This window comes from Heliangelus exortis, chromosome 2 (genome assembly GCF_036169615.1).
Source record: "Heliangelus exortis chromosome 2, bHelExo1.hap1, whole genome shotgun sequence".
In the NCBI taxonomy this organism is placed as follows: domain Eukaryota; kingdom Metazoa; phylum Chordata; class Aves; order Apodiformes; family Trochilidae; genus Heliangelus; species Heliangelus exortis.
Genome location: NC_092423.1, coordinates 30,131,146 through 30,159,057, shown reverse-complemented (window position 1 = coordinate 30,159,057; position 27,912 = coordinate 30,131,146). Strand labels below are relative to the sequence as shown.

The window sequence follows — 27,912 nt, the reverse complement described above, 5'->3', positions numbered from 1 at the left end:
GATGCCTCCTCTTGAGGAAAAGGGTGGGATGGGAGCTCCCGAGAGCCGAGGGAAAGCCTCCCGCCCCGAGGCAGGACCCCGGCACATGTCTCGGTGGAGGAGGATTTTCCACCGTGCCGGTGTGGGAAGGGAAAGGCTCTGTTCCTGTGGGAGAAGAGGCCTTCGGACATGCCTGCGTGGGGCGGGAGCTCCGTCCCGGCGGGCTCGGGAAGCACCCGTGGGCCGGCCACCTCCCCGCTCCTCCCCTCGCCTCCGTCTCTTCGCCGCCGCGGTGAGTTCAGGGGAAGGGCGAGGGGCGGAGGAGGGTCGCGGGGCCGCTGCCCGCCTCCCTCACGGATCGCGACGATTTGCTGGGGGGCGACCGCCAGGTCGTGAGGGGTCGGGTGGTGCGGAGGGACTCGGGAGGAGGGGATCGGTGCAGGCGGGAAGGGGGTTGGGGGGGTGTAGCGGCTGGGGCCGGGAGAGGGAGTGAAAGTGTAAATCAGTTTTTGTAACCCAAAGTTTCTCTGTTGTCACGGGAAAGGCTGCGAGGTGGAAGGGGAAGGGCTGCTCCGCGGCGGCGCCCGCTGGGCCGTTGCCTCTTTCGGGAGCTCGTGCTCCCGAACTGAAAATTTTGGGACTTTTTCGTGTTTCTTCGGCACGGCCCCTTCCCTCCTCCGTGGAGGCGATGTGAGGCAAAAGAACGAGGAGCGGGGCCGGCCGGGACAAGCAGCGGTGTCTCCGCAGCTCCTCGGCGAGGTCAACAACGCCTCCGCACAAAAAATATAGCAACGTCACTAGGAATCAATACTAAATACTGTTACAGATGCTGGCCGGGGATGAAATTTTCCCGAAGGCAGTTGGGGAAGGGGTGGCGAGGTCCTGGAAGGCGGGGGGGAGGGGGTGGGAGAGCCCCGCAACTGAGTGTGGAAGGCGCCGCTTCCCCGACGTGGCGTCCGCACCTCCCTCGTGGCGTCCTTTCCCCTCAGCGACGGGATAAGATAGCTAAAAAAAAAGAAAAAAAAGGAAAAAAAAAACCAAAAGAAAAAAAACAAAAAAAAGGCTGTTTACCCGAATTTAGATCTGTTTACCCGAATTTAGATCTATATCCAGGTGGGCCTCAGTGCTTTGCTCACTTAAGGTGAAGTTAAGTGACTGGAAGGAAGCTTGGGAGATAGAATTAGGAGAGCTGCGGATAGGCAGTTCCATCTTTAATTGTAGAATTCACAGCAGGTTTAATGTGGAAATACTAAATAAAAATAGAAAAGCAGTTTCACTTTTTAGACACACCCGGGTTCCTTCCTCCTCCCTTTCTTAAAAAAAAAAAAATAATTCCCAGATTTCTCTGAAGAAAATTTGTTTGCTTTTTAGTGGTGGTTTCTTCTTATTTATTGAACTTTTTGCACCAGAAAGCTGTTATCAGGAAGCCACATAAAGTCTTCTTGACAGGGGCTTGTGAATTTCTCCAAACACTGTATATATATATATATATTTCAGTTTCTTTGAAAGGAAGATGTTAGGAAATGTAGGACCAAAACCTGAGGGATATGAATATTTCTGTAAAAGATCGTGCCTTTTAAACAGGCAGAAATTATTTCTTCTGTGTTCTTCTGTATCTGTTGCTCTTCAAACAACCAGAAGTGGCTACAGAACTTTGTGCTACAGTCAAAGGGGAGAGAGATAGGGGAGGGAGGGAGAAATCACCAGAAGATGCTGATCTTGGTGACCTGAGAGCAAAATCACAGGAGTTGTAATGGATTTACTCTAGTGTGATGTTAATATTTTGCTCCCAGGGCATTTATTGACATAAGTAGCATCAATGATTATAGATACACAGAGAGAGGTCATAAACTGGAGTATGATTTTTAACTCCTAGATGCAGAATATCATTCAAGATCAGTACAGGGACTCTGTACAAGCTCTACCAATGCACCATTTGTACTCTAAAAAATAAAAGGCTATTTTTAGTACCTCTGAGAAAGACATTGCATCCCTTCTCATCAAAATATGCAGACTTTTTGTGTAGTAAATGTGCCCATTTGCTTCTAATCTCTACACATTTTTTTTCTGTAAAACAGTTGAAGTTCTTTTAAAACTGTGGGAGCTGCTGTGTGGAAATACATTCTGTCTTATACATTTACTATAGTCAATGACTGCTATGGCACACATGAAATCAGATGAGAAAGATCAGTCTCTGTCTCTTTTCAGTTGAGTTTAGACTGGACTGACAGAGTCTCAATTATTGCCATTATTAATGAAAAAGCATGGCAGAGTCTCTGGTTCTCTGGCTGAAGGGACTCTGCAGTGGAGTGGCTAGCACTGTGAAATATCTTTTCTTGGGAAACAGACCTGTCTTGGAGACAAAAAGTGCACAGATTTTCGTGTGAAACGAGGCACTATTTTCATACAGCCACCTCTGGAAGAGCAGTTGTATTTTGAATATTATACACAGGAGGCTGTGCCAACCAGGATCCCACTAGTCCTGGGCTGGCACTGAGGTCTGTGTGTGTGCTTTGCTGTTGGCCTGCCAGAGCTGACTGACTACCAGGTACTGTGAAAATCCTGAAGATATTCCAGCTGCTGGCTGCTGGTAGGGAGGTGTGTGTCATAGGACTTCTTTTCACAAGCAGTTTAGAGGAAGAGTTTTTGTCAGAATAGCAAGATGACAGAATAAGTAGCATTTTCAGCTCTTCAGAATTATTCAAATTAGGTCTTAAATTATCTGCTTTAAGGGAAAGTAATTAATTAATTTGCTCTTTTTATTGCCATTTCTGCTTCATCCTACGCAGTATCTTTGGGAGCAGCCAGCTCTATGAGGAGTGAATTCCCTAGTTCACTCAAAAGTGGAAATGTCTTTTTCTATTCTTTAAGATCCTTGAGCCCCTTTATCTACAGCAGTAAGTCTGGTAAGAACTTGTGATAAACCTGTGTATTCTTTACTGCCAGAGAACTTGGCAGCACTGGATATTGAACAGGCGTAGCCATTTTCTTAAAAGATGAGCAAGGAAATCTTAGTGAAAAGAGGATGTGAGAAGGGCAGGGCCAGGAAAGATATAAATGTATACATGCTTGCACAATGCTGATAATAGAGGGAAGTTGGAATAACTGCTAGATAAAAGTGCCAGTGCCTTCATGCAGAAGCCATCAGTGCCACTGCAGCTTATTGGCATGGATTATACTGAACCTTGCAGTAAGGACTGATGCTTTTACTGGACCTCTTACTCTGAAGATTTCGTTTCCCTTTTTCGTTTCCCTCTGTATCCCTTGCCCGATCCTCATCTTGCTTCCTCTTTGTCCTTCTCAGTGATCAAGTTTATGATATGCATCTTTTTCCACACTTGCTGTTCGCATCACTTACACCCACTAACACTTAATTTGGCCAAGGCCTTGTCTTCTCTCCTTTATTTTTACAGCTGTTGGGTGAGCCCTCTGCTCTCTGTTGTGTTTTGTTTTGTTTTTTTAATTCCTGCTAGTCTGTTTTCCATCTGCTTCACCTGACCAAAGCTACTGTGCTCAAAATGGTTAACTCAATTTCCTCTCCAACATCATTGGCATCCCCTTGAGTAAAACATTGGGTTTAATTTTTCCTCTCAGGGACAAGAAGCCCATTCTGCTCCCAGATAGAAAACTTTCCTCCATGATTCTCCCATTGTCTGCCCATACTAGACTCCTGCTTCACCCAGGTATCATCTCTTTTCTCCTTCCGTTCCTCCTTACATATTCCACTATTTCAACTGCTGTATCAAGCCTGCAAATCTTTCCCTTTCTCTTGTGTTAGTGTTAATAAATGTGTAAAAGGTGAGTGTACGGAGGATGGAGCCAGGCTCTTCTCAGTGATGACCAGGATGGTCATGTGTACAAAGGGTGATGATAGGACTAGGACTAGTAAGTGCAAGTTGGAGCATAGGGGGTTCTGTGTAAGCATAAGGAAAAGCTTTTTCACATTGAGGATGACAGAACACTGGAACGGGCTGCTCAGTGAGGCTGTGGAGTCTCCTCTGGAGGCGTTTACGTCCTGCCTGGACACATTCCTGTGTGACCTACACGAGGTGATCCTGCTCAGGCAGGGGGTTGGACTCGATGATTTCTCAAGGTCCCTTCCAACCCCTAACGTTCCATGATGCTGTGTACACACCTCTCTGTGTAAAAGCTTCTAATGATGATGATCATTTCTCTAAACAGATGTGTTCACAAGCAGTTGCTGATGGAACAGGTGGTCTGTCTTTACTGTAACTTAGTGATGTTTTACAATGGAATTTAGGAGCTTTAAACATGGTTGTCATTCATTAGCCCTTTCAGAAATTGAACGGTTCCAGAAATGAGGCAGTAGTTCTCAACAGTGGATGTTCTCAGACCTTGGTCAGTGTACTGACTGTGCCTCAGTGTTTTCTAATAGCATCCCCATGACTAATGCCACATTAGTCACAAAAATTGCACTGGAACTGAATCCAGCATCTGGAGCGCCCAAGATAAGGCAACAAACATGCATGTTCTCTAGCAGGGAGATGCTTTTGGAGTGCTGCACCAGCATTTACCTATGAACAAACCAGCTGCCTAACCTAGCATTGTAAAACTAACAGATTGCAACAAGAGTCTTAGTACTTTGCAACCTCATGATCCCTCACTGAAAAGACTCCTGTTAAAGTACAAGGGAAGCTGGGACTCTTTCCAGAAAAAAAGGTGATGGACTTGTAAATAAGTTGTAGGTATCATGATGTCAACACATTGGTCTTGTGTTTAAAACAAAAAACCAACCAACCAACCAACCAACCAAAAAAAAAAAAAAAAAAAAAAAAATCACAAACAAACAAAAAACACACCAAAAGAAGAACAAAAAGACCCAACAAAAAAACCCGAACATAAACCAAGAAAAAAGCCACCCTATCAAAACAGAATTGTGTGTGTCAGTATCTTGTTGGCAGTCTAAGAGAACAAGCATGTACCTGAGGCTAATCAGGACTCTTAGGTGCTCTTTAAGGTAGAACTGCTACTGTAAAAAAATTTTTGTGTTTACTTTCGTCTGAACAGGAGCTGAAGTTTCTTCATATAGCTGATACACTTTGCTACAAACATGCACATACTTGCCTTGCTCTTAACTATATGTGGCAGGAAGTCTTTCTATTCTGGCACCATTTCAGGTATTCAGCTGCTTGCCTGATATGGCATTTTCTTAGTCCATGGATGGTGGAAATTTTTATTTTTTTCTTATTAAAAAGAACGACAAAAATTACTGTTTACTCCAATACTGTGTAGTGTGGGTTTTTTTCCTTAAAGTTAATATTGCCACTGAAAATGTCACTGAGTACATCAGCATACACACAATTCATATTGCCAACTCTGACTTCACTGCTTGGCATTTTTGCTCTTTCTCCTTTTCTCCCCTGATGTTTAGCATCACTTTATATTATTTTTTGATTCTCTCTTGTTTCTCCACTCTCTTGCAGATCAGCTTGTGTGAAAGGGAGCATGCTGCCTCCTGCAGCAAATGTATGCACATCTCTTCGATTAGCAACCAGGTTCTGTGTTGTCTTGGACTTAGTCACATGAAGGGAAGTTGTCTTTGAAACCTTCTGATCTTTCCATATTTCCTGTGTTCTTGTCCTTTTGCTATGTTACTTCTTTTCCTACCCTCTTTGTAGACGTATCTGGAAGAGTGAAGAAAATAGCTTAAATTTGCTTTGTACACGTGACAGCCCTTTGAGTCATTCCTATGGTTTCCTGGGTGTTTGTCTCAGTGCTCACAAAGTAGGAAGAAAGAAAATCCATTGGGATAATGTGGTCCTAGAATAACCAAGCAGGCAGGCAACACTGGGTAGATCCAGTATATCAGAAGAAAGGGGGTACTATTTCTATTGCATGAGTTTTAAGGTGACTGTCTCTTTAACTAAAAGCTTGCAAAAGCTTTAGAGTAAATGATGTTTTCAGCATTGTTTGGTCTTCATGATAAGAGTTCATTTATGGAATGAGCTTTCTTGAACAAAGAGATGTGCCAGTGTGGCTTCTAGGAAGCTGAGTGACTCAGAAATCAGCCACTTCATCTGGTGGGTCATGTGAGTGGTGCAATGAAAGGTTGATTTGTCTGAGTAGATGTAGTCACTTACTCATGTGGTAAGAAAGTCAGATCCCTTGGTTACATTCTCTTTGGTTGAAAGGGTTTTGCAGTTTTGGGGTTGGCTGTCATCCAAACCAGTTGTGCTGAGGATTTGCCTGGTCTCTGTGGAACCTTGGAAGGGCTCAACTCTTAATGCAGTTACCTCATCTGTGCTGGTCAGCAACCGTAAGTTAGGACCTGTTGGACTCCTTTAAGAGAGGCAAAGCTGTTTTGCCCTGTGTTTCTAAGTGCACTATACTACTAAAGTGCAGTATTATATACTGTGCTTTTCTCAAGCACCAAGCAGGAGAAGCTACCCTGATGCAAACTGCAGCATCTGGTGTGGAAAATCCATATAAATGAGTTTGTTCCAGTAGCAGCTCACCTAGAAGAAACTGTGAGCTGGCAGGTCTCAGTTATAGCTTGTCAAGGGGGTGCTGGGGAGGATTTGGAAAGTTTGCTGGCACTGTAAATGTCGTGGGGAATTGTGAGAGTTGTGTAGAGGCAGAGCTGGCGCCTTTGCAGAGTTCTTGAAGAAGGGATTTTTTGGTTTGTTTTTATTAATGTGACTGTAATCAGAATCTAAGAACATTCTTTGAAATATCCCTTGACCTACTGAAGCACCAATACATTTTACCTGTTACTGGAGGGTGACAGTAATTTGTGATGATCATGCAAATTCCCATGGTCCATGTGGAGGTAAATCAGTTGTGATCCTACAAAAAAATCTGCTTTTTGCATGGGAAATTGTATGTGCAAGATTCATGCCTAAATAATACCTAAATGACTTTATTGTTGAACTGCAATTACATTATAACTACAATCCTACTGTGTGGTATATTAGCTGGAATTAAAAAAAAAAACTAAACAAACCAACCTGAAGTAATAGAATGGACAGCAGTCTGATCTTGTATCCTGCTGCTTTATGCCTTGTAAAATAAAATGAGAATAAGTGGTCATCTAAAAAGAGCTCTCAAGAGGTGGTATAGAGAATGAGGGCATGCACAGCATATATATTTGTAGACAAGGAGGGAGCATTCATGCTCCAGGGTATGGTTTCTAAACAACCTCTCTACAGCATCAAGAGGGTTTCCTGAGCCTGTAGCTGTCTGAGTTAATGATCACATTGTGACTCTAGGTGTCCACACAGGGGCTGAGGTAAGGCCTTCAAGCCTTAGTGTTTGCACAGGCTTTAAATTGGCATCTTCATTACAAGATTTATTGTGTGCAATCTCTTCCCTTTATGAAGACAGAGGTGGGTTGGATGTCCAATCTAGTAATGAATATGAATTGTGGTGCCATCTTCCAGGCTGAGATCATCAAGTAAGGAAAGAGTGTGAATTCAGTTACTCTGTGCAATTGCAGCTCAAGGAGAGGTCCAGATTTTCTGTGTGAATCACTAGAGATGGGATCTTATGTATTTACAGTAACTTCTTTCAGTCCTTTTTGTAACATTGTTATTTTTCAGATTCTGAAGAACTGTGTTTTTAATTTCTGTGGTTACCTCAGTCTGATAAAATTAACTGAATTAAGCCAATGCAATATTTTCCCTGTTTGACATGGTGTCTGAGCCAATAACTTGAGGAGGTTGTGAAATGCTCTGTGCTCTTAAGTGGAGTATTAACTCTGAAATCTACAGCAGCATTTTCTCTGTTAGCACCATTTTACTCTTAGCTTTCTTACCAGAAATACCTGATCAATGGTCTTCCCACAGTCTCACTACTGCCTCTCAAATCTTGTGCCCTGAAGCTAAACATTTTTTCCTAGTTTAGCTAAAACTGTCTCAGGAGTTCAAGGCCTCCCTTCCAGAGACGGTTATCATATTTGGAACACTTTATACAGCATTTGTTGTTGCAACAAAGAAAAAGCTAAGTGAATTTCTACTGCTAAAGTAATTCCTCCTACAAAATTAATTGCTGTGAAATATAATTTTATCCCATTTATTTCCTTGTTCCAGATATGTTTGGACAGATGCTCTGCTTTGTCTATCGGAACATGAAAAGCTAATAAAAAATATTAAATTATGCACTAAGAACAGGCAGTTAATAAAGCAGATGTCAGTGGTGGTGTTTGAGGCAAGCTACAGTAAAGTACTGCGTACAGAAGAGAGACTGCCTGCTGTAGATACTTTTTTTTTCTTTTCAAAACCTCAACAAATAACTCAAACTTCTTAATAAACTGAGGGATAAACTTTTTAATAAAGTTGGCCATGATATTATGCAGAGCATGGGGGTATTCTTTGATGGATGTATCTTCACAGGGCATGGTTTGAACTGAGGTTCTGTACAATTACTTTTTACAGGTTTGGTAACGTGATTTCTGCTTTCCTCGAAGTTAACTCCAAGCTGACTTCTCACTGCAAATGCACAGGTTGTCAAAGATGAAGCTAGGCAGAGCAGCTTCTTGCTATCTCAACTATGGAGGGGCAGATTTGTGCTAACTTAGAAACTTCTGTGGAAAAACTTCCAGGAGCTAGTCCTCCATCCTTCATTGCTTTGCTGAAGGTACATCGAGAACTGCTGGTCAGGAGAATCCGAAACACGCAGTGTTTGATTGACAACTTGATTAAGAATGACTACTTCTCCACTGAAGATGCAGAGATTGTTGTCCAGTTTCCAACTCAAGCAGATAAGGTATTCTTTTATTTCAATAGCCAGCATAAACTTTTTGTTACTTTCAATTTACCACTGGGTTTGATGGGCCTATCTGGCAATTTTATGTGCAATGGCTTTTCTAATCTTTGTTATTTTGGGGTTTCCCCACCCCGTTACTTCTGGAGAAGTGTCTCCAGCACATTTCTTTCCAGCATAGCTGGCACTGCTTGTAATGCCTGTTGGCAGCTGTAAGAACCAGCAGGGTGATAATTGCTGTTCTGTCCCCACCCCAGCTGCAGCTTTGTCCTCTGATAAGGAGGTGACCACAGTGGCTGGTATAATGCAGCTTCATTACTCTGCAGAGTTTTGCAAGGAAAATCTACTTCAGGATGCTCTTGGACAGATCCTGCTTTAAATGTAGAGAGACTGGAATAAAATATTATTCTGTAAGTTAATGATTGTATGTTGTCCACGTGCACACCTTCCCTTTAAAATATACACTGTAAATGTTTTTATGGAAAATTGATATACCCTAGCACATTTGGGGGTTTGATTCATCTTTGACATGAGTAGAAAAAAATACTTCCTGATCTTTTGACAGGAGAAATTTATCACATGTGCACAGTTGTCTTTGCATCATGGCTTAGAACAAACTCCTGATCTGTTTCCCTGACCAGTCAGTCATGCAGCTTCAGAATAGTGTCACAGTTAGAGGAAGGCAAGCAATAAAAAAATTCAGAGGCCTTGGACTTCACTAACAGTGCAGATTTTCATTAAATAGTAATTCTTGCTGGCAAGTTGAAATGGTAACACAATGCTTACTTTGTGCATAGGGTCAAAGCTGAATAAATGCACGCTGTATGATCATCTCCATTTCTTATTGTTCAGCATAATATACGTGATTGTTGTCACAAAGCTGAGGGGGAGGCCATGCATCAGAAGTCTAAGCAGAGACAGAGCAGGCCACAATAGTAAGTGAAGTGGACTCTGTGGGGGCTTCTCTGGAAGGCATAAAATTGCTTTTTAGAGCATACAAGTTGTCAGAAGATGCTGTGCTTTTGCTGTGCTGTATGTACCTCACCCTGCTTTAAGCTCACAGGAGACCACAGTCTTTAGAAAACTTTGGCTTAGGACTGAATTCTTCATTCATTTCCAGCAAGAAGAGGATGCAGAGATGCAAAATGGGCCCTCAAATGATTGCTCTGTCTTAATTAAAGAAGGTTTTGAACTAGGGTTGCCCTGCACTGATTGCACAGAGATCAGATTCTGTCTTGCCTTTAGAGGCAATGCTTAGTCTTTAACTACTTCAGCCAGTACCTGGTAGCCATTAGTTTCAGTAACTGTTGCAGGCAACAACTGTAGAGAGAGAGGCTGCAGGTGAGTTGCTGTGAGTTGTTGGATTTTGGATCTGCATTAAGATCCAAAGAGAGAGTCTACCAACCCCACTCTGGATCTGGTTGGATCCTGAAGTAAATATAAATGTGACAAAGAGTGAATTTAGGGCACTGAAAAAACACCCGTTCTTTTCTATTTTAACCAGCATGGGATTTAAAATACCCTCTCTGTCCAGCCTGAGGAAATCTTTTGGGTTCCCTGTTGAGGAGTGATATTTATTCATTGTGTTTCTGGTTAGCATACTATTTAGCTACAAATTCAGACCTTAATGTGCAGAGTTTCTGCAAGTCAGGTGTATGGTGGTTCAAATTCAGAGCTCACTTTTAGACTCACATTTTTTAATCACTAGTTTTTATGTTGGTCCCTAAATCCTAAAGCAGTCTCCAAGTGTAACTGAAATAAAATGCTGTGCAATCACAATGATCTTTCACGTGGTGTTTTTTCAGGTTCGCAAAATTCTAGACTTGGTTCAGAGCAAGGGTGAAGAAGTCTCAGAGTATTTCATCCGTGTCCTGCAGAAAGTCACTGATGCTTACTATGAACTTCAGCCTTGGCTGGATGAAATAGGTTACAAGCCTTCAGAGAATATTTGTAGTAAACCTGTGGTAAATACAGATCCAGGTAAGGTTATATATCTATAACACTTCCCTTAGAACTACCCTGCAATGTAGGGAGCTCTAGCCAGGTGATGTGAAAGTAAGAAAGTCTAGGCAGGCACAGCCAGGGAAAATAAATGTTCACACCTCATGCCTGTTAGAAGTGTTAGCAAAATAATTAGGCACACTGTATAACCCAAAAGTTACACTGATATATTGCCTCCTGTTTTGCTGACATCAAGCTCCTTCTGCATTTGCTTGTGGTTATGTAGCATAATAGCATAACAACCTTGTGCCAGCTGTAGTATTTTCTTGGCCTCTGATATAATTTATTAGCAACACTGATGTTTTGACAATGGAATAGCCAGTATTTCATGATAAGGATAGTCAAACAGCAAGGCAGATTGCCCAAAGAGGCTGTACCATCTCCATACTTTTTCAGACTTCAATTAGATAAATCTGAGTAACCTCATCTAATCTCACAAATGACCCTGTTCAGAGAAGGAGGTTGGGCTAGAGACCTTCTGAAGTCCCTTCCAACTGTAATTATTCTGTGATCCTGAATGATGAGTTATACCAAAAAGGAAAGATGGAAGTACTGCAGAAAAAGAAATGTTTTCCTCATGAGAGTTTTTTTTATTCTATCTAACTACAGGAATGACTTTGCCCCCATCTGAAGTGAAGTTTCAGTTGCAATAAAACCAAAAACCAACATTGCACAGTAACTGAGACTTTTTGGGTTTTGCCACCTTAAAAAAAAATCTTTTGAAGTGCCAGGCACCCATTTTCTAAAACACATGCCTTTTATTTACCTTAATAAAAATTACCAAACAAGTTAGGAAAGAATAACCACGTACCTGATAGAAATCACAGGTAGAATATAAATATAGTGAGAAAGCAGATGCCAAAACTAATCAGTGACCAACAGCCTTTAAGAAAGAGTCAGGAGCTTGGTTTTGAGTCTCAGCTGAAAGATAGCATTCCCTTAAACCAATGCATTTTCAGTCCTGGCTTTCAGGAAACAGTGACTCACATTTTATCTTTCATTAGCACCTGAAGTTCCCAAGAGAGCGATGACGGTAGCACAAATAGAAATAATCTGCCAAAGAGCCACTTTTGTGTTGGAATTACTTTTGCTTACTACAAAGTTTCCTTTTAAAGAGATAGATCATTGTATACATGGGCTTCTTAACAATAGTCTCCTAATAATAGTTTGCTGGGTTTTTTTAGTTAGCAGGTATTGCCAGAAACTCAGAGATGAGCTGGGACGGGACTCCAAGTTTGTTATGTCGTACGCTCAGAGGGAAGAGATGCTGCTTGAAGAAATCTACTCCAACAGTATTATGGAGCTGGTCGGTTTTACCAATGAGAGTCTAGGCAACATGCGGCTGTTAGAAGACCTTTTTGATGATGCAGTTGGGCTAATTAATGAAGATGGAGAGACTGTTTATGTCTCTGGTGATGCAGGAATTGGAAAATCCATCTTGCTGCAAAAGATACAAAGCCTTTGGGCCAGAAGAGAATTTGACGTAGGGGCCAAATTTTTCTTCCGCTTCCGATGTAGGATGTTTAGTTGCTTTAAGGAAGATGAAACCATATGTTTGAAAGACCTGCTCTTCAAGTATAACTGCTACCCAGACCAGGACCCTGCAGAGGTGTTCCATTACATCTTGCAGTTCCCTCATACAGTTCTTTTCACGTTTGATGGGTTTGATGAGATCTATTCCAACTTTGATCTCAGCAGTATTCCTGACATGTGTTCACCTAATGAACCCATCCATCCCCTGGTCCTGCTGGTAAGCCTTCTCAGAGGAAAGCTTCTTAAGGGATCCAAGAAAATTCTTACAGCAAGGACAGGAACTGAGATCCAAAGAAACATCATTAGAAAGAAAGTGTTGCTCCGTGGTTTCTCCAGCAGTAACCTGAAGGAATACACTGCGATCTTTTTCAAAGATGAGGGGCAACGCACACTGGTATTGAACCAGCTGGAAGCTAATCCAAATCTCTGCAGTCTGTGCTCAGTCCCTTTGTTTTGTTGGATTATCTTTAAATGCTATGAACACTTCCATTCCATTTTTGACAGCCATGAGCTTCCAGACTGTTCTGTTACACTGACAGATGTATTTTTGCTCATGGTTGAAGTCCATCTGAACCGATCTCTGAAAACAAGTTTGCTGAAGAACAACACCAGGAGCCAAGCAGAGATGTTCAAATCAAGAAAGGAAACACTTCTAGCTTTGGGTAAAATGGCATACAAGGGGATGGAGAACTCTTTCTTTATCTTTGAGGAGGAGGAGGTCTCATCAGCTAACATTTCTGAAGAAGATTTGCAATTGGGCTTTCTCAGGACAGTTAAAGGCTACAGTGGCTGTGACAGTCAGTCCACTTATGAGTTCTTGCACTTAACCCTTCAGTCTTTTTTCACAGCTTTGTTCCTGGTTATTGAAGAGAAAGTTGGTGCCAAGGAGCTACTTCAGTTTTTCAATGAATGTTCCTCCACTGAGACTGCCCAGCCTACATGTCTTCATATTCCTTGGCTGAAGAAACAACTAGCAGGGGAGGATCCTTTCCGAAATATTGAACACTTCCATTTTACCAACCTGTTTCTCTGTGGCCTGCTTTCTAGATCCAAGCAGAAGCTCTTCAGGCATTTAGTTTTGCCTGCTGTCATTAAGAGGAAGAGAAAGACACTTATCACATACCTTGGGGAGAGCATGAAATCCCACCTGAAAGGCCTCACTCGGTCCTGGCTTGCAAGCTACAATCAGATCCAGGCCCAGCCCAACTTTGTTTGGATGCTGCGGTGCATTTATGAGACTCAGAGCAAGAAAGTGGGGAAGTTGGCTGCCAAACACATGCATGCCAATTACATCAAGCTGACATACTGCAATGCCTACTCTGCTGACTGCAGTGCTATTTCTTTTGTTGTGCATCACTTTCAAAAGCACTTGGCTCTGGATTTGGACAACAACAACATCAATGACTATGGAGTGAAAGAGCTGGTACCTTGTTTCAGCAAGCTTGCAGTGATCAGGTAGGAAGGAGTCTGAACAAGCCTTGTTACCCTTGGTTTATTCCACAAATTGCTGGGATGGAGGAATTTATCTTGAAAGTGAAGAAAGATGAGGATGCTTACTGCTGCTGGAAATTAGTTTCAGATCTTCTGAAATCTTGTTTAGCCAGTTACAGGAACAGGAGCAAGCTGTGAATTTGGAAACCTGAGCAGAAAAGGTGGTAAGAAGTCCTTAGATGCTGGGACTGTTGAAACCTGTAGGTTTAGCTAGCTCCATCTCAAATTGTTTTGTCTCAAAAAAAGATTTTTATGGGAGAAAATGCTTACAGGAAAAGAAGGGAAACAGAAGTGCTTCCTCCATTATCTGAAGATAGCCTGAGCCTAACTCTGCCCTTGGCCATATGGCATAAAAGAGGATCTAGTATTCACAATAACTCTTGTCCAGAAGTTCTGAGTTCCTTGCTTTCACATGCTGACAAGTTGTCAGGCTTTTAAAGAGCAAATACTAACATGTAGTACTCCACAAAAGGATGTAGTTGAAGGCTTTAGATGAAGTGTTTCCCTCAGTTATTGTGGAGGGAGGACATGCCTTGGTCCAATTAGAGGCCACATCCTAATCCTAACCCTAACCCTCCATCTCTGACATCATACAACTTGTCCAAACATTTACGTGCATAAACCCAGGAACTTCAAATATGTCTTTTATAAAGCTCCTTCAACCTCATGATATTTATATATATATATATATATATATATATTTCCTGCTTGGCTGTGCTCTGCCTTGTTTTGCTGTAGGACTTAAAGCAAGTGATGCTTATTTTCCCAGTTAGTTGGAAATCAACTGACCTCCCAAGAAAAATCAGTAAGGAAACTTGGTGGGGGGGGGAATGCTTAAGTGCATGAGACAAAACAAAGAAGAAAAGGACAGACTTTCATTCTTTGTCCCTGTCATATGATCATGCCACATGCAGCATCATCTTAATACCATCCCCAGCACCAAACCAGTCTATTAGGTTGCCATTTTTTCTTTATGGCTCTTCTGATGTTAGGACTTTGATTTCTAATGACCATTTTCTGCAGATCAGGAAATGTTTTTTCTAATAACCATCTTAACCATCCCATTCAAAGAAGAAGACTGTTCCAATCTGTAGAAACAGGCTCTGATCCCTAGTACTATCTGCTAGTGCATTACAAACTAACCAAGTTACTAAGTAGGAAGAGCCAGGGAGCCTGTTGGTGTTAAGGAGCTCTCAGCAGTGAATGTTCAGCTTCAGAGTTTGTGCAGAAACTAAAACTGGTCAAAAAGTTTTCTCAGGAACAGCTTTACCCAGAAAATGTGATTCATCACAACTGGATTGCTTCACAGGAACCTGTCCATTTAGGCAAGCTGAAAATGCTTAGGAAGTTTAAAAAACCCAAATCAAAACAAAAACCCCTTCCTTTCACAAAGCAGCTGTGAAAGGAACCATTTTTATTCTACAAATGACTGACGTGGATTTGTTTCGTGTCTACTTGGGACAATAAAATTAGAAATATCTAGCACAGTCATGGGACTGCAGTTCTATTTCCTGTCCAGGGCTTTTCACAGCCTTTATTCAGTGGAGCCTGATTTTGTGGTGACTTTCAAGATGCCTGTTTTTAGTAGGTACTCAGAGAGAAGGTTGGAAGAAGAGTAGTTTGGAAAGCTTGCTTTTGCTAGATTTGCTAAATTTTGTCAGGCTGAATTTCTTCCCTTAATCACAGCAAGCAGGGGAAGAGGATGAGGTGTTTGTCTCTGGTTTCTGCCTTACTTATTTTATTGTTTTCAGTTCTATGGACAGCTTCCAAAACGTTACCTTGGAGATTTGGGGTTTTTTGTTTTCTATTGGTTTTGAAGTGAGCCCTATTAAACTGAGAGCACATTTCCCTTAATGGCTTTTAATACGAGGCATAAGGACCTGTTAAAATATCAGAAGAAAATATCAGAGGAAAATGCATAGACCCTCCAGTCCTTTGTTTGCTTAGGGGTGATGAATGCTTGTAATTTGTATCGATTCAAAGTTTCTTTTGTCTCCCTTAATTCCAGGCTCAGTGTCAATCAGGTCACAGACCATGGAGTAAGGATCTTGTATGAAGAACTCTCCAAGTACCAAATTGTGTCTTTCCTGGGGTATGTATCAAATGGGAAGAGAAGACTAGAATACTAGATACTAGAAATAAAACTGCAGTGCTGACAGTACTGACACAGTGATGGTGGGGTGGAAACCACAGTTGCCTCCTCGTTTACTGAAGATAAGCAAAGCAGCATTTTGTGTCAAAAATTATTCATCTGCCATCCTGTAACAATGCACTGGGAGAAGGACCACAGCTTCCTTTCCCATTGCACTGCCCCACAAGGTGGCCTCCACTGACACCAAGCTCTTCTGTGACACAGTGTGGACCACTGTGAAGTTACTGAACTGCGTGGGGATGCTGGTTTTATACCTAAAGCCACTTGCAGCTCTGAAGGGGAGGAGAGAGCATGAGCAACAGTGTGTGCTCGTTATAGCTGGAGCCACCTGTTTTCTCTTCTGTAAACTGATTTATTTCAACTATGCAAAGCAGATACAGCTTGGTAGAGACTAGTATCAGAAACATACCATTGCAAGTGTCATGTTCATGGTACCAATTGCTTTAAGACCTGAAGTAGTTCAAGTTGAAGCTGGAAGGCATTTTAGCTCTGACTTCCTGCTCTTCGTTAAGTAACTACATAAAAATGACTTTTTGAGAGGTGAACACGAATACCAAGAATTACATCCTTTCTCCAGTGCCTTAGTGTAAGTACATCTGCTCAGGTATCTGATCTTCAGTAATATTTGCAAGGGGATTTTATGACTTTTAAAGACTAAAGCCACATTCTCCTGGTGTTTTCTCTTTGGCAATATTATTTCTGTACCAACACGGGAGTAAAGGGAAGCTTTATTTGCTCAGGGAGATCACTTATTAAAAAAAATCTCATAAATATTTTCCAATGATTTACAGTTTGGTCTCCTTGTCTTTTATATCTATCCCTTCATAATATGAACTCTGTATCAAAATATAAATACAGGCAACTGCAAATATGTACAAAGCCATACAAAAAAGATAGGTGCTGCATGTGCATTATAAAGCATTCAGGTTGTATATATTAAAGTAACAGCAGGAATAACCTATTTTTACCAATTTTATTTTTCATATAGCTTATACAATAATCAAATCACTGATGTTGGAGCCAGATATGTTGCAAAACTAATAGAAGAGTGTTCAAGCCTTGAATATGTTAAGTATGTTGAATTTTTTTTTTCTTTCTGCGGTATCCTAATTAAGGTAAAGTGACTTGAAATAGGAGAAAGAGTGCAAAAAAGACAGAAATATGTTTCAGATTCAATGTAACTTGGGTTGCAGTTTTTTCTTATTTTACAGTACTCTGGCAGTGAATGGCAGCAAGTGAAACTCCTGAATCCAGTCTTTACTGGAATGTGGTAATAAGCAAAAGGACAGCGTGAGATCTGTTCTTTATCTAAATCCACTCTGAACACCAGAGTGAGGCTTAAATGGTGCAGAACCTCACTGTCTCTTGCAGTGAGTGAATTCACTTGGATATAGTTCCAAGCTTCTTTATATCTTGTCTTTATGGGCTATGGCAGTGAGGCTGGGCTTGTGTCATATCTCAGCTCTGGAATTCCCCAAATTTGCTTGATGAGTTATTCCTTTTAATTCCTGGAACTTTCCCAGATGAGAGGGTGTGGCCATGCACAGCACTGGTTTGACATAAAGGTAGATTATTAACCAATGGCTTAATTGTGACCACAGCAGAAAATAGAGGTAACTACAGCAATGTCAGCTGCTGGCAGCCAGGGACTCTCATCCTTGTTGTACCACTAACTTGCTCTGAAACCCCACGCTACCCACATCCTTCCCTTTTGAAATATTTGCAGAGTTTTGAAACCTCTCTAGTTCTTCCACTGCTTTGACAAAGTGCTTTGCTTATTTAATCTAATTCTCACAAAAAAACCCAAACCCCTGTTGGAAGATGGTTACTTTCAGGATGCATAGTAACCCCAGAGACTGTTAACCAAACAAGCCAATTTACTTTAGGTAAATGTAGTGGCTAGAGGTGGTTTTCATTTGTTCTTTACATCAACATTTATGCAATTGAGACTTAGCTCTTCCTTGAATTCCAGCCATTTGATATTCCCACACAGGCCAAAAGGAAAGAGAAGGTCTTCTGTACACTGCCAGCCAGAGACAGTCATTGCTGCATTGACCTGTGCCTCTGCCTACAGCCTGTGTGCAGAACAGAAAGAATCGAAATAAAGACATGTAATAAAAATAAAGGCATGTAATAAAAGCTGTGCATATCAGCTGCAGTCTTGTCTGGAGCTACAAAAGCAAGATCCCCATGGCACCATGAAACAGGCTGCATGTAACTCATGTGCTCTGTAGCAACTGCTGATATTACGAACTATATTAAAAACCAGGCAGGGGGCCTTGTCTTGAGGATCAGCTCAAAAGGCTCATTTTGGTGTACTGAACACCAAAACCAAGACTCTACACTAACACTTCTGAGCTGGAGGGACTGACGTGCAAAATAGGTCTAGTGTCTGCAGTATTTTTTTTTACTCCAGGTTAATCTTTGATAGCTGTAGCTAGCCCAGAGAGTTAATTAGCCTTAAATACTTGTGTTGCTTTCTGAGCTGGTGATCAGCTGTACAGCTGTAAGTGATGTACCTCATGAAGTCTTGTGTTTTGTGCAGAATAGGAGCAAACAAAATAACGAGTGAAGGAGGGAAGTGCCTTGCCCAGGCCATTCAGAAGAGCAAGACAATGTTTGAAATTGGGTAAGTTCAGCACAGAAGCACATCCATGTTTCCACTCGAAGGGAAAAGGAGGCTGCTTTATTGTTTTCCATTTCACATGTTTGTTGGGGTTTTTTTTCCCCCCATTCCTACAGAACCTTAAAGGCGAGACAGACTAACAAGAGGACAGTATGTAAAGACAGCCACTTTCCTTATAGCAATGAGCAGGTCTGGAGATATTTGGCCATTTTTAAAAGTCTGTGTGGTTTTATGACTATTGGCAATGTACCTGGTTATTGAATGTCATTGCTATAATTCTCAAACCTTCTGCATCAAGTCCTGATTAAGTAGGAGAATAAGAATTCCTATTATCCTTCTCTCCAGTCTGTCCCAAACTGAAGAGTCCGCTATTATTGGAGAGAGGTCTGAACATACTGTAAACCTTTAATCCCTGTCCTCTCTCTCAAGAGAGATGCCAGACTTGAGGGTTTGATTATTATTTTTCTTCTCTCTCTCTACAGGAGAACATTTTTTGTCAGAATCTACTACTCAAATACATGGAATTAAAACCTCTTTTTGCCTATTGTGAATATAACAATAACTCTGAAATATGAAAAGGAGATTTAAACAATAAGATTTTTGACCTTTAATTTGGCTGTCCTACAACTTTTCACAAGTATAGCCAACACCATGCACACTTCCATTGTCTGCTCTGCAGCACTTGCTGTAATTTCTGTGAAGGACTCCTATTTTCTCCTGTGGAGAAATAATCACTCCAAATGGATTTAGGGTAGCTTGGGCAGAAATGTTTAAACAGATATATTCAGCATTTACATAACAAACTGCATTGGGACTGAAGGACAAGAAAATTCTGGGGAACTTACTGGAAGTGGATGTGTTTAGATACCACAAAGCTCAATTGATTTTAAAAGAGCTGCCAACTAATTACCCATCAAGCTTAGTGTGGATCTGAGTCATCAAGCCGTGATCCCTGTAAAAAACCTCTTATATCTCACCAGAGGCCTTCACTCATAATATAGGGTGAATTTTCAAAGTGGTTGTTCTGTGTAGAAAAGATGTGACCAGATCCTGATCTCTGAAGCTTTTTCCGCATTACCTTCTCTTAACCCTTTCTGTTACAAAGGGTTGGGGAGGGAGGTTTGTTTTTTGGTTTTTTTGTTATTTTGTCTTTTGTTGTTGCTTGGTTTGGTTTAGTTTGGTTTGGGGTTTTTGGGTTTGTTTTTTTTTTTAAGTGGAAATACTATTCCTTACAAGTGTGTGGAACAGCCCAGGACTGTACTGTCCCTGTGAGATTTTCATCTTTCTCTCGACATCTGGCAAGAGAGGAGATATCACTTGGGTATAATGCTTAAGAGACTGTAACCTTTTTTTACCAGATTGTTTTTAAGGAGAGGGGGAGTTGGTAGAGCAGTTCACTTTGGGAAGTCACCCATTTGGGCATGGGTTCCTGTGCAGCTGTACTCCTGGGGAGGCTTACCCAAGACCTGTGTGTGTGTAAAGGCCACTCTGTGCTCAGCAAGTGACAAGAAAACTGCATCAGGGGCTAGGGGAGGAAATGCTGAGCCAGAAAATGATAGGATTGAGGACTTGGGATCACAAGACACCTTTACCCCATAAGAGCAAAAGGCTGTGGCAGGTTTTCCCGGTGAGGCAGTGAGGTGATACCAAAAGCACTCCTCCTGCAGCAGGCTGTTTCCTAGGGCTGCTTCTGTGCTGATGCCTGAGGGTTCTGGTGAGTCAGCAGAGGCTGAGTCTGTGCTATGGTGTGCAGGGGTGGAACGTGCCTGGCTCAGCAGGGGGGGGCACCTGCCAGGATCCTCACAAGCCTGGAAGACTGTGAAGTAATCAAGGAGGGGAGAGGAGGAAAAAGGGAATAAGGGAAAATGGAACGAGCAGCAGACCTGATATCTTTTGGTTTCCTCTCTTCACCAGGATGTGGGGAAATCAAGTTGGAGATGAAGGAGCAAAGGCGTTTGCAGAGGCCCTGAGGAACCACCCCAGGTTAACAAATGTGAGGTAAAAAACCAGTGGAGCCAGGAAGCTTGATGTAGTGCTGGTTTTCCTATTTATCTTTGAAGTGTTGACTCTTCCCATCATCTGTTAGCCTCGAACACCATGGGCTATTCTAGCCTTTGCTACATAACTAGCAGGCTCTTGGTGCAAGCAAGGGGCCATAATGAATCAAAAAGCCCAGTGCAGCCATTAAGCAAGTTACAAATATTGCTGGGCTGGCATCCTGTTCTCTCTGCACGTCCTCCCCTCATGCTGCACAAAGTTCCTGGCATTTGTGAAAGCACATGGTCAGGGGATGCCATTTTGATCTGGGAGCATTAGCAGAAGGGTGCACCAGCTGCCTCTGAATTTGAAGTGGCAGCAGGCTCAGTGTTAACAGTTTCTGTTGCAAAGGTACAGCAGCTTTTACCAAAGCTTTTACCCTGTCTGGATAGGGTCTGGGGCTTCCTTAAATTCAGGCTCATCCTGTACTCCAGTGAAGCTGTGACAGCACACATTCAGTACTAATGAGATGTAGCTCTTGCTGGAGGCCAGTGATTCATCTCAAACTGCCTTCTGGAAGCCCTAGCATGGGTGAAGTTGGTAGCAGAGCAGCACAAGGAGAAGCCAGCATTGTAAAACAGCCCATGCCCTGCCAGACATTCAAGTGCTGGCTAGAAATCTAATATTGCAGCAGCTGCTGCTGTTCTAGAGTCTCTTCACAGAGGTGGAGCACTGTGCTCATGGTGGTCCTTTTGGTTTATCTCCCAGTTCCTCTGGCCTCCACGTAGAGGGAGGCTCCTTGGTTTCCCCACAAGGTGGCACATGGCACTACTTTCTTTAGAAATCGGTACTCGAGGACTTGGAGGATCTCTGGAGACCTTAATGCTGCCACTTCTGATCCAGGGATTTCGGAGTTGGTGCCTTGTCCTCCTTTCTGTGAGCAGGTTGCTGGCCTTAAAAAATTAAAAGCTGAACAGGTGCAGTGACCTAGATATATTTCAACTTAAAAGCTGTCTGAAATAGTCATCTTCCCGTAATAGTAGAATCCATCCAGATGCATCAGACTTGAAAGAAAGCATTTTGAACCTGAGTCAGAGCTGGGTTACACCTGGGATTCTCAGGCAGGACCAAATATGCTGAATGTGCTCACAAAAATAAGGAGGAGTAACTGCTGGCTAGGGCTAGGTTTTGCTGGCATCTGTGCAGGATGAATCTTCTACTCTGCAGTGTATGTACATTTGGGTTAATTTCTTTCCTTTCAGTGGTTAATCTTGCTTCATGATTTGAATTAATAGTACCTGTGGTAGCTTTATGTGAAGATTGAAAGAAGATAGACCCTTCTACATCAGTTTACTTCAGCATATTTACCTTTTTAGACCAAATCATGACAGACTAAGAGTATCTAGTTTTAGCTAAAGCTAGGAGGGACTCATGCTAACATATATTTGTGTTCTACTTGATTCCTCTTTCTACCTGTTGTTGGTTTTTTTGTTTTGTTTTGTTTTGTTTTGTTTTTTAAACACTGCATTGTTTTCATGCTCTGGCCTGGCTTTTGAATGGGGAAATGCTTTTTGAACTCTCAGAGCCTGGAGCATAACTTTGACTGAAAGATTTTGCCAATGTCTTTTCAAAGAATGAAGGGCAGACTAAGAAATGTTTGTGGTTTGTAATGGAAAACATGCATTTACAAGCTCATCTCCCCATATGAAACAGAAGGTGGTGTGTTTGGAAGAAGAATGAGGCATTCAGACATCTGAAGGACTTAAAGGACAGAGTGCTGAGTTTGTACAGGGACTTGGGATGACAAATGCATGTAAAAACCTGTGTACTGCTAAGCATAACATTGTCCTTCTTAAAAGCTTTGACTCTCAAAATCTCTGGGTGCAGCTCTTCTGTCAGTCCCAAGACTACAACTCACTGACAGCAAATCTTACGGCCTGTGTGATAGACCTGCACTGGGCTGCACCCTGTTCCCCCTTGTAAAAGTTCTAAGGACCTACTGGTTTGCAAAACACATGAGCCTTTGAAACACCCGAATGCTGAACTGTTTGACTGGGAAACAGATTATTGGGACTATTCAGTAGTTTCTGGCACTGGAAGGGCACTGGACATTCCTTATACCTTTGTATCTCTACTTCACAGCCTCGCGTTCAATGGCATCACGACAGAGGGAGGCAAAAGTATTGCTGAAGCTATGCAACACAACAACTCTGTGAAAATATTCTGGTAATTGACAGTATGATTTAATTCTCTGTCTCCTCCATCTTGCCTTCCTCCTCTTCTCTCTCTTCCAACACTTGAAGTCAAGCTGTTTTTCTCAGCTTTTGCACTTCATTGTTGTCTGTAGCTCTCTACCTTTTTTCACAACACTTCATCCACCTTTTAGACACTAGAACAGCATGAAAAAGTACCATCAGAACATTGTTCTGAGCAATAAAATTCTGATACTCTTGTCTCCTTTGCCTCCAGAGCTTCTCTTCTGTATCTCTTTCTGTCCAGCCTCTAGAAATTTCTCAAGAGAGGAGCAGCACATCCCTCTTTGGCTGTTTAAAGCTAAGTCACAGACAGGCTGGAAAAACAGGGGGCTGAAAATTATGATAACATCCTAAGTCAACATTTCTCTCCAACATTTAGGTTGACTAAAAATGAGCTGGATGATGAGGCAGCAATGAGTTTTGCAGAGATGCTGAAGGTCAACAAGAAACTGGTGCATTTATGGTGAGTTACATTCCACAGAGGCACAGGCTCTTTGGCAGTCACTGCATTAAAGCTTCACCTTCCAAGTCTATGTAGGTCACAGTATGCTTCCTGTGCATGGTCTGGATGCAGCTGACTGGTTGTAGACAGTTCTTACGGAAAGTTAATAAAGCTGCTGTCTAGCATTTTGAACTTGCTTTCATACAGGGAAAAGTTTTAGCTGTTTGTGTGTCCTAGTAACTTTCAAACTACTAACAGATTCCATCTCTCCTTAGGGGGGACAGTACTGGCCTTAAACACAGAAGTTTTAAAAAATATTAAAGCAGCTAGAACAGAATAACCTTATTATGATTCTTACTATTTATCATCACACTATGAAATCAGCAAGCTCAGCTCTTACTCATCAACCAAGAGCCTACATGACAGACACCTAAATACATGTCCTGTTGCCTGGTGTCTTCTTCTAGGGCTATCACTTTCACTCATGTGAAATACTCATTTTTAAGACGTAAAGCCCCAGGAAAAGCAGGATTATTTCTAGCGATCAAGAAGAGACTTGTTGAACTTCTAAGAAAACACAGTATTGGCTGTTTGAGTCCAGAGATTCACAAGAATTTGTCAGTGGATGAGGTGGGGCAGATGTGGGCTGTGAAACAAATAGCTGTCCATTAATAACAAGTGATTAAGAGAAAATAATAAACAGAGTCCCTTTGCAAGCTTACACAAAGACTTTGCTACCCACACTCCAGTTTTCCCTGTATTAATCCTGGTTCCCATCTGTTAGGAAGCCTGCCCATTGTCAGAGGTGCCAAGTACTTGTAGCCTCTTTTGAATGCAGTAGAAACTCTGGTGCCCATCACCCTGAAAATAAAAAAGGTGGGGGAGGGGGAACAAATGACTTGATTTCTTTGTGCACAGCTGCAAATTTGCTTCACTAAGCAGTTTGGCTTGAATTGATAATAAAACTTGCCCCATCCAAAACAGGCACAATCATCTAGATACATGTCTTTACTATGGCTCAGTGTTGTCCAGGGTTTTCTGCCAGTTGGTTATAGTAGTGGATACCTCCAAAAGGTAATGACCTGAACCCGAGGCAGAATTCAAATGGTTTCTCCAGTAGCTAAAAGAATCTACTAGATCCCTTTGTATCTTTATTCATTTACCAAGTGCAGAGAGTCCTTTACTGGCTATGCCTCCCTGCTTCCTTTCTTATTTCCCTCCCTCACTAAGAGATCCTTCAATTCATTCAAATTTTCAGTCTCATCCTGAATCTTGTGGGATTCATGCAGCCAGTCACATGGAATGGGACAGGTATGGGGCACACTGTGGTAGAATGAAAGGTAAATATTGAATTAGGTTAGGCTGATGGCTGTTTTTTTCCTCCTGTAGATGAGGGAGATTCGTTCATTTTTAGTTAGAGGTGATGGTCTTCAGGGGTTAATAAGAGTTACCTACTGCTTAATCCCTTGTGCTACTTGAGGGTTTTTTGTATCTTTTTTTTTCTTCCCTCAGCTCAGAGGAAACTTTATAGCTGCTAAGGTGGCTTCACTGAGACTTGCACCTGCTCATACCAGAGTCAAATTCAGTGCCTTATTTTTCAAAGATCTTGCTGGTCTGATGAACGAGAAGGGTGGGTTTGGCAACCCGTAGATCATAACTGCTAAAACACTAGGCCTACACAGGTTCTATACTCAGAATTTTCTGTACATTCCTTCAAAATGTCCCAGAGTATTCTTAATAAAAAACACACAGCTAAGAGGTTTGTCTGCTTCAAAGACTCCAAATATCCCAATCCCATACCAATAAGTAAACAGTTCTTAACTGAATTTTTTTCAGCTTTGTAATTAAGCTCAGTGACTCCAGAATGCAACCACATGCAAGATTAGAAACAAAAGACTGATACTCTGGGCTCTGTTTCTGAAAGTGCACGTGATGCATTTGACCAATACCACGTACAATCCTGGGAGATAGCAATCACAACTCTTTTGCCACAACTTAGTGGCAAAGAGGCAGTTTTGCTCCTTGATGTCAAGCTGAGGGTAGGTTGTGCACACACTGCAAATTACTTTGAATGTTGGTTTGACATCACGTGCTTTCTTTTTAGGCTTATCCAGAATCAAATTACAGCCAAAGGGGTGAAGTACCTCAGCGAAGCTCTCAAGGAGAACACAGCTATTAAAGAAGTCTGGTAAAGATCCCTTCCTTAAAGGCTCACTTTGTAGACTTTCTTTCTCTTTGAAATACTTCTGGTGTTACTACTTTCCAGCCTAAAAAAAAATAGGGGTGAGTTTATCTGGGGCAGAGGCTGTAGTTCCAGCTGTGGCTTCCAAATAAGTAAAAACCCTCTGTCATTCAAACACTCCCCTGTGCATTACAAATGTCAAGCAATTTTGTTCACATCTGCCTGTACAACTAACTAGCAGAACTTTTATTTCTAGAATTGGGGCCCAAATTTATAGAAAAAAAGTTTTACTTGTCCTGATTTATTTTTAAATTTCTGAACATGTCCCTGGTTTTCAGGAGCTAAGGTTCCAGCAAGCAGGAGATCGTTACATTTAATTAGCATTACTAATTTGGTTCATAGAATTTGTGCTTGGATTTTCTTTGGGTGGTGGGCCAAACACCCTGAAAGTGCTAAGCTACAAGGAGATTAACTTTTTATAAAGATTTGCTTGTTTTAGATTAGGTAGGCATCACATAGTCACCCGTGTGCATTGTAAGGCACAAAGCCAAATATCACATTCCTTCCCCTCACCTCAGGGAGCTCAGGAGTCAATAGAACTGTGCTGATTTTAGTACTGCTGCTTTATTATTGAACATGAAATTTATTTTTATATATATATATATATGTATGCATTTGTTTTAGTGAAAGGACACTGAATTCTTGCTTAGAAAGATGATGACTCACTATTTGACTTGTGGGTTCCCTGGAGATGTGGAAGAGATGCTTTTTTCAAAGGCCAGTGTCAGCTTTTGTCTACAGAAGAGGCACCAAACCCTACTTGAATCATTCTGAATCTTAAGACCAAAGTCTGTTTTTTGATTCTTGCCTGCATTTTCAGAGGTGTTCAGTAACCCAAATAATTTTATAACACTAAGTGTTTTAATAGGATTCAACATTTCTGAAAGCTACACTTACCAGGCTGCTCATTTCCAGGGGTGTAAATATCAATGTACATTAACCTCTTGTAGCCAGACGAAAAATTTGCCCTAAGTCCTTTCACATTCATAATGCCTGAGTACATGAAGAGTTTTCTTCCCATGTTGTCATGGAAGACACAAAATGCTCTGAAGGCTATTCAGATTTCTTTAAAGTACCCCACTGCACAGTAAGAACCTTTGTCAGCTACGTGCTGCTTGCTGCAGTGCAAACAGCTGGGGATCCAACACCGGTTTTAGTTCAGTGAGGTTTAGGTGCTAGTTCATTTGGTCTTAATTTCTGAAGAAGTGGCCTTGTTCCTCCTGTGTGCAGTGGGAGCAGCAGTGCTTGTAGCTTGCCTGTCTGAGGCTGGTTCCCAGCTGCCTGTCCTTGAGAAGCCTGCAGTTCACAGAGCATTGCAAAGCTGTCGTCTCTGCTCCAAAACCTTGAAAAAGAGAAGATGGGCAACAGTCACTACCTAACTTCCACATCCCTTTTATTTCTCCCCTCCAGTTTGAACGGGAACCTGATCAGTGAAGAAGAGGCCAAAGCTTTTGAAAATGAAAAACGGATCATTTGCTTTTGAATAAGGACTTCCCTGTTTTGACAAGCTTTGTGTTACAAATGTTACTCCCACACTTGGACTGCAGAGTTTATACGGGCATGAATCTGATGAATCTGCAGTGCTCATGGCAGGGGAGAGATCCAGGATTAGCTGCCTTGCTTTAAACATGCTGCACTCCCTCAGCTCCAGCCCTCACCCTGCCTCTTACTCTTAATCCTTTTGGTGAGTGGGAAATAGCCTGGGTAAATAGTTAATGTTTGTGTGGTGCTTTGAAGATGAAATGTGAAGTGTTAACAGATCAAATCCACTGGCAGGTGTCTACATTCTGGTTACTGAGTTTAGATTTATTCTGTATGCTGTTGTAAATAATATCTTTTAACTTATTTATATACATAAATACGCACATACAAAGATACAGATATATATATTCAAAATGCACAAAATCCACAAGCTCACAGTATTATCTGCCTACTAACTGAAAATGAACATACATAGCTTCACTGGAAGCATGATCCAACTATAACAGTTGTATGGTATCAATGTTTTCAACATGAATACCTTTCTCTCCTTCCTAGAAATTAAATTGGACCCTTATTTCTCCACTGACTACAGGCAGCATTGTCAGAATTTTAGTTGTTTTTTTTTTTTTTTTTTTGGAGAAAGGGATACATCAGGCTCAGATTCCTTTTAATAATCTTTTTTTTTCCATATTGAAGCAAATATGGAATTTTCTTTTATACAATCCAGAAGTCCTTACTGCCGTTACTGCTAGACACATAAAACTGGCAATAAACCACTTCTGCTTAAAATTTTCTGAGGGCTACACACAGAAACTGCTACCTCCTGTTTTCACGGTGTTTGTTCTGGGGAAGGGGGCTGGAGAGAAATGTGAAATATTAATTAGCAGGCTGTTCATTTCCTTGGCTCTTGGCCTAGACACGGTGCTGGTGGCAATTCACCAATATTAAACTGCCTGGCTTCAGTGGGAAGAAAGGACAATTGAAAATCAATTGCATCAAGTAGAAATCCCT

General features: G+C 41.7%; 1 protein-coding gene across 8 annotated transcripts; it reads left to right on the top strand.

Moving 5' to 3' along the window:
• The first annotated feature begins 140 nt into the window (after positions 1–140).
• NOD1 (nucleotide binding oligomerization domain containing 1) lies at positions 141–27,690 on the top strand. Of its 8 annotated transcripts, none has more exons than XM_071735390.1 (13): positions 3,376–3,662; positions 5,424–5,495; positions 8,373–8,703; positions 10,506–10,680; positions 11,886–13,689; positions 15,734–15,817; positions 16,866–16,949; positions 18,423–18,506; positions 20,418–20,501; positions 22,623–22,706; positions 23,115–23,198; positions 25,282–25,365; positions 26,830–27,690. In XM_071735390.1, exons 3-13 carry the CDS (start codon positions 8,488–8,490, stop codon positions 26,900–26,902), a joined length of 2,856 nt encoding a protein of 951 aa, XP_071591491.1. In that variant the 5' UTR covers positions 3,376–3,662; positions 5,424–5,495; positions 8,373–8,487; the 3' UTR covers positions 26,903–27,690. The 8 variants fall into 8 exon arrangements, 6 of the variants coding, with proteins under 6 accessions (XP_071591494.1, XP_071591491.1, XP_071591495.1 ...); XR_011724211.1 differs by lacking the exon at positions 3,376–3,662 and adding an exon at positions 25,014–25,129 and having other exon boundaries at positions 4,802–5,495; positions 18,428–18,506; XM_071735393.1 differs by lacking the exons at positions 3,376–3,662; positions 5,424–5,495 and adding an exon at positions 141–271.
• Positions 27,691–27,912: the final 222 nt, after the last annotated feature.